General features: G+C 38.5%; 1 protein-coding gene across 6 annotated transcripts in view; it reads right to left on the reverse strand.

Annotated features, from left to right (window-relative positions):
* FAM13A (family with sequence similarity 13 member A) overlaps positions 1-3394 on the reverse strand; it is a 270864-nt gene that overhangs the window by 65924 nt on the left and 201546 nt on the right. For all 6 annotated transcript variants that reach the window (XM_014452073.2, XM_006084613.3, XM_014452072.2 and 3 more), the window contains one exon: positions 1409-1588. In XM_014452073.2, coding sequence (XP_014307559.1) covers positions 1409-1588 — 180 coding nt within the window. The remainder of the gene's footprint in view (positions 1-1408; positions 1589-3394) is intronic.

Here is a 3394-nt window from a genome sequence, read left to right on the forward strand (position 1 = left end):
TTTTTTCTTTTTTTTTTTTTTATCTGGGCCAGCTTTAGCTCTGAGGCTCGCTGCTGAAAACATCGATACAATGTTGTGGTCCAGCTGGCTGAATGAAAGCCTGTTTCTGGGGTTTTGTTTAGCTTCTTATTTGCAACATAGTACATAGTTGCTTAGAGTTGCAGCTGAGAGGCCGGCAAGTTAGGCGGGGAACATTGGAGTCCGCAGTCACTGAAGCAAGCAAGCCTCCCTGCTCGCTTCAGTGCATGGCTGCCGGCCGCCACCTTGGCTGACAGTTAATTTGCATAAGGATATGCTGATTAGCCAATGGGAAGGGTAGCAGTCGTACGCTAATTACCATGTTTCTCTTTTATTAGTGTAGATATTTTGATGGAACTTATGAGTCCAGGTAAGAAAGAATGATGGGAACTAGGGTTTAGTTTAGTCTTGGACATTTTTTTAAAATATGTTTTATTGATTTTTTACAGAGAGGAAGGGAGAGAGATAGAGAGTTAGAAACATTGATGAGAGAGAAACATTGATCAGCTGCCTCCTGCACATTTCCTACTGGGGATGTGCCCGCAACCCAGGTACATGCCCTTGACCGGAATCGAACCTGGGACCTTTTAGTCCACAGGCCGACGCTCTATCCACTGAGCCAAACCAGTTTCGGCTAGTCTTGGACATTTGATAATGGGTTCAAAACATAATTTTATACAGCCCAAATGCTATAGTAGATAAAAATATTAAAACTTTTGGGAAAATATGTCAATTATATGCAAATTTATTTTATTTGACAATTTAAATCATGATTATTCAATGACTGTTTATTGGTATTTATCGAACCTACTAATGGAGAATAAAGTTCCTTGTAATACTATTCTTGAAATTCATGCTGTGGGAATGCCTTAAAATTAGTCATTATAATAATAAAAACTTCAAGTATTTCCACTTTTGATTAGACTTAAGCTCAACCTTATACTAAACCATAATCAACTGTCAGAGTACGAGAAAGATATTCTAGTATTTAATTAGGTCAACATAGTAGAAAAAATTGTTGGTTCATAAGGTAATCTAGCAGCCAACTGAACGTCTAACAAGAAAACACCACATCTGGACAGGCAAATAGCAATTTACTCCTCCAATTCTTCAGAATCCCTTAAAATAAGATATTTGCGAGGAAACCATGAAATGTATTAGATAGAGGTGGCTTCCTACAACATATCAAACATGGAGACTAAACTGAAATGTTTATTCAACCACCTCTAAATTCCCAAATGTTAGCTAAGTTTAGAAGGGTCAAAACAAAAACTTCTTAAAGTTTTAACATAAATACTGAAATGGGAATGACTATGACACAGCAACTAATTCAGGTGTTTATTTTTAAAAGAACAGAAAACACAAACAAGAATCAGCAACGCCAACTCACATGTCTCTGCCGCGTCGAACTTCATCCTGCTCCTTGGACTGGCGGCGGCGCTGCCTGGCGGATGCGGTGGAAGGGGCTAGGGATGTTCCAGATTCTGAGTCCTCTGAGATTTGGGCTCCAGAGCTACTAACATCAAAAAGATGCTGCTCCACAGCTGACCGGATAGTTCTTTCTAAGAGTCTGGTAAAAAAAAAAAAAAAAAAAAGAAAGAAAGAAAGAAAGAAAAGAAAAAAAATAAGAATTCAGAGTGATTCAAACAATCAAGTTTATCAATGGTTGCCTTTAAAAATATGTGCTCAGCCCAGCTGGTGTGGCATGTGGCTCAGTGGCTGAGTCTGGACCTATGAACCAGGAGGTTATGGTTTGATTCTCAGTCAGGGCACATTCCTGGGTTTCAGGCTCCATTCCTGGTGTGGGGTGTGTAGGAGGCAGCCGATCAATGATTCTCTCATCATTGATGTTTCTATCTCTCTCTCCTGATCCCTTCCTCTCTGAAATCAATAAAAATATATTTAAAAAAATATGTGCCCATAAATATGAAAATATTGGTATTCCAATGGAAGACCTACTACAAGTTCATGAGCAACAACAGTGTTTGAGGCATTCATCCCATGAATATTTGCATTGTGAGTTAAAAACTAAACTGACCAAATTCCATCAATTTGATAACTGTGTCTCTCCTTTTTATGAGTCCAGGATTCCTGAAATGCTCACAGCAAGTCTAGCAACAGAGGCATTCAGGAAATAAGGGTCACTTAATACAAGACAGAATGAGGAAAGATTTTTTTCCTCATAGAATAATAATGGACCTATTCTTACACAGGTGAGTTTCTTCCAGATTTCATACCAGTTTTGCAGAGGAGGAGAATATGATTTACAAAGCAAAACTGGCACAAGTAATTTTATGTCTATTATTTATTTGAAATTCCTTTAAGATAAAATTATATAGGGAGCAATGCTATCAAAAAAAGAATATCTCACCGTGACAATTATTACTCATAACAGAATAGCAAAATCTGTCTGAATTTCTAATCAATTATGATGTATATAATTGAAGCTGTATTCATACAAACACCCCAGTATAACTGAAGATCGAATAGATTTCTTTTGTTCAACCTGAGAAAAATAGTGAAGCCCAGGGGCTGAAAAGAGCTCATGATAAGATAAGGTATCATTTTTAAAGATACATAATCTTTGAATGTGTCTAAACTTTTCATCATCACACTAATTCTGAGTAAGCTGACATTAAAAATTCTAAACTTATGCTCCTCAAAACATGTTTTTCTTCACCTGAAAAAAGAATCACATCCAAACTCATCAAACTGTACACATTACACATGTGTAGTTTTGGATATCAATGATATCTCAATAAAGCTGTTAAAATTTTTAAAAAGAACCATATATATATATTTTGAATGTTCAGATTGAGACATACATTCATTCTAATGGATTTTGAAAACTTTACATTCATTCTAATAAAATGGATTTTAAGAATTTTAGATTTTCCAAGTATCCTATATAATAAAGAGATAATATGCAAATTGACCATCACACCCTTGCACAAGATGGCCTGCAGGGGAGGGCAGTTGTGGGCGATCAAGCCAGCAGGGGAGGGCAGTTAGGGGCGACCAGGCCAGCAGGGGAGGGCAGTTGGGGCGATCAGGCTGGCAGGGGAGTGGTTAGGGGGTGATCAGGCTGGCAGGCAGAAGCGGTTAGGGGCAATCAGGCAGGCAGGCAGGTGAGCGGTTGGGAGCCAGCAGTCCTGGATTGTGAGAAGGATGTCTGACTGCATGTGGGATTGGGCCTAAACTGGCAGTCAGACTTCCCCCAAGGGTTCCCTGGATTGGAGAGGGTGCAGGATGGGCTAAGGGACTACCCCCCAGTGCACAAATTTCATGCACCTAAACTCTAGTAATTTTATAATAGTCTCATAGAAATTTCTTTCAACTGGTATTTGAAGACAATAAGCAAATATAGTCTAACTTG

The sequence above is a fragment of the Myotis lucifugus genome, unplaced genomic scaffold (genome assembly GCF_000147115.1).
Source record: "Myotis lucifugus unplaced genomic scaffold, Myoluc2.0 scaffold_12, whole genome shotgun sequence".
NCBI classification, from domain to species: Eukaryota; Metazoa; Chordata; class Mammalia; order Chiroptera; family Vespertilionidae; genus Myotis; species Myotis lucifugus.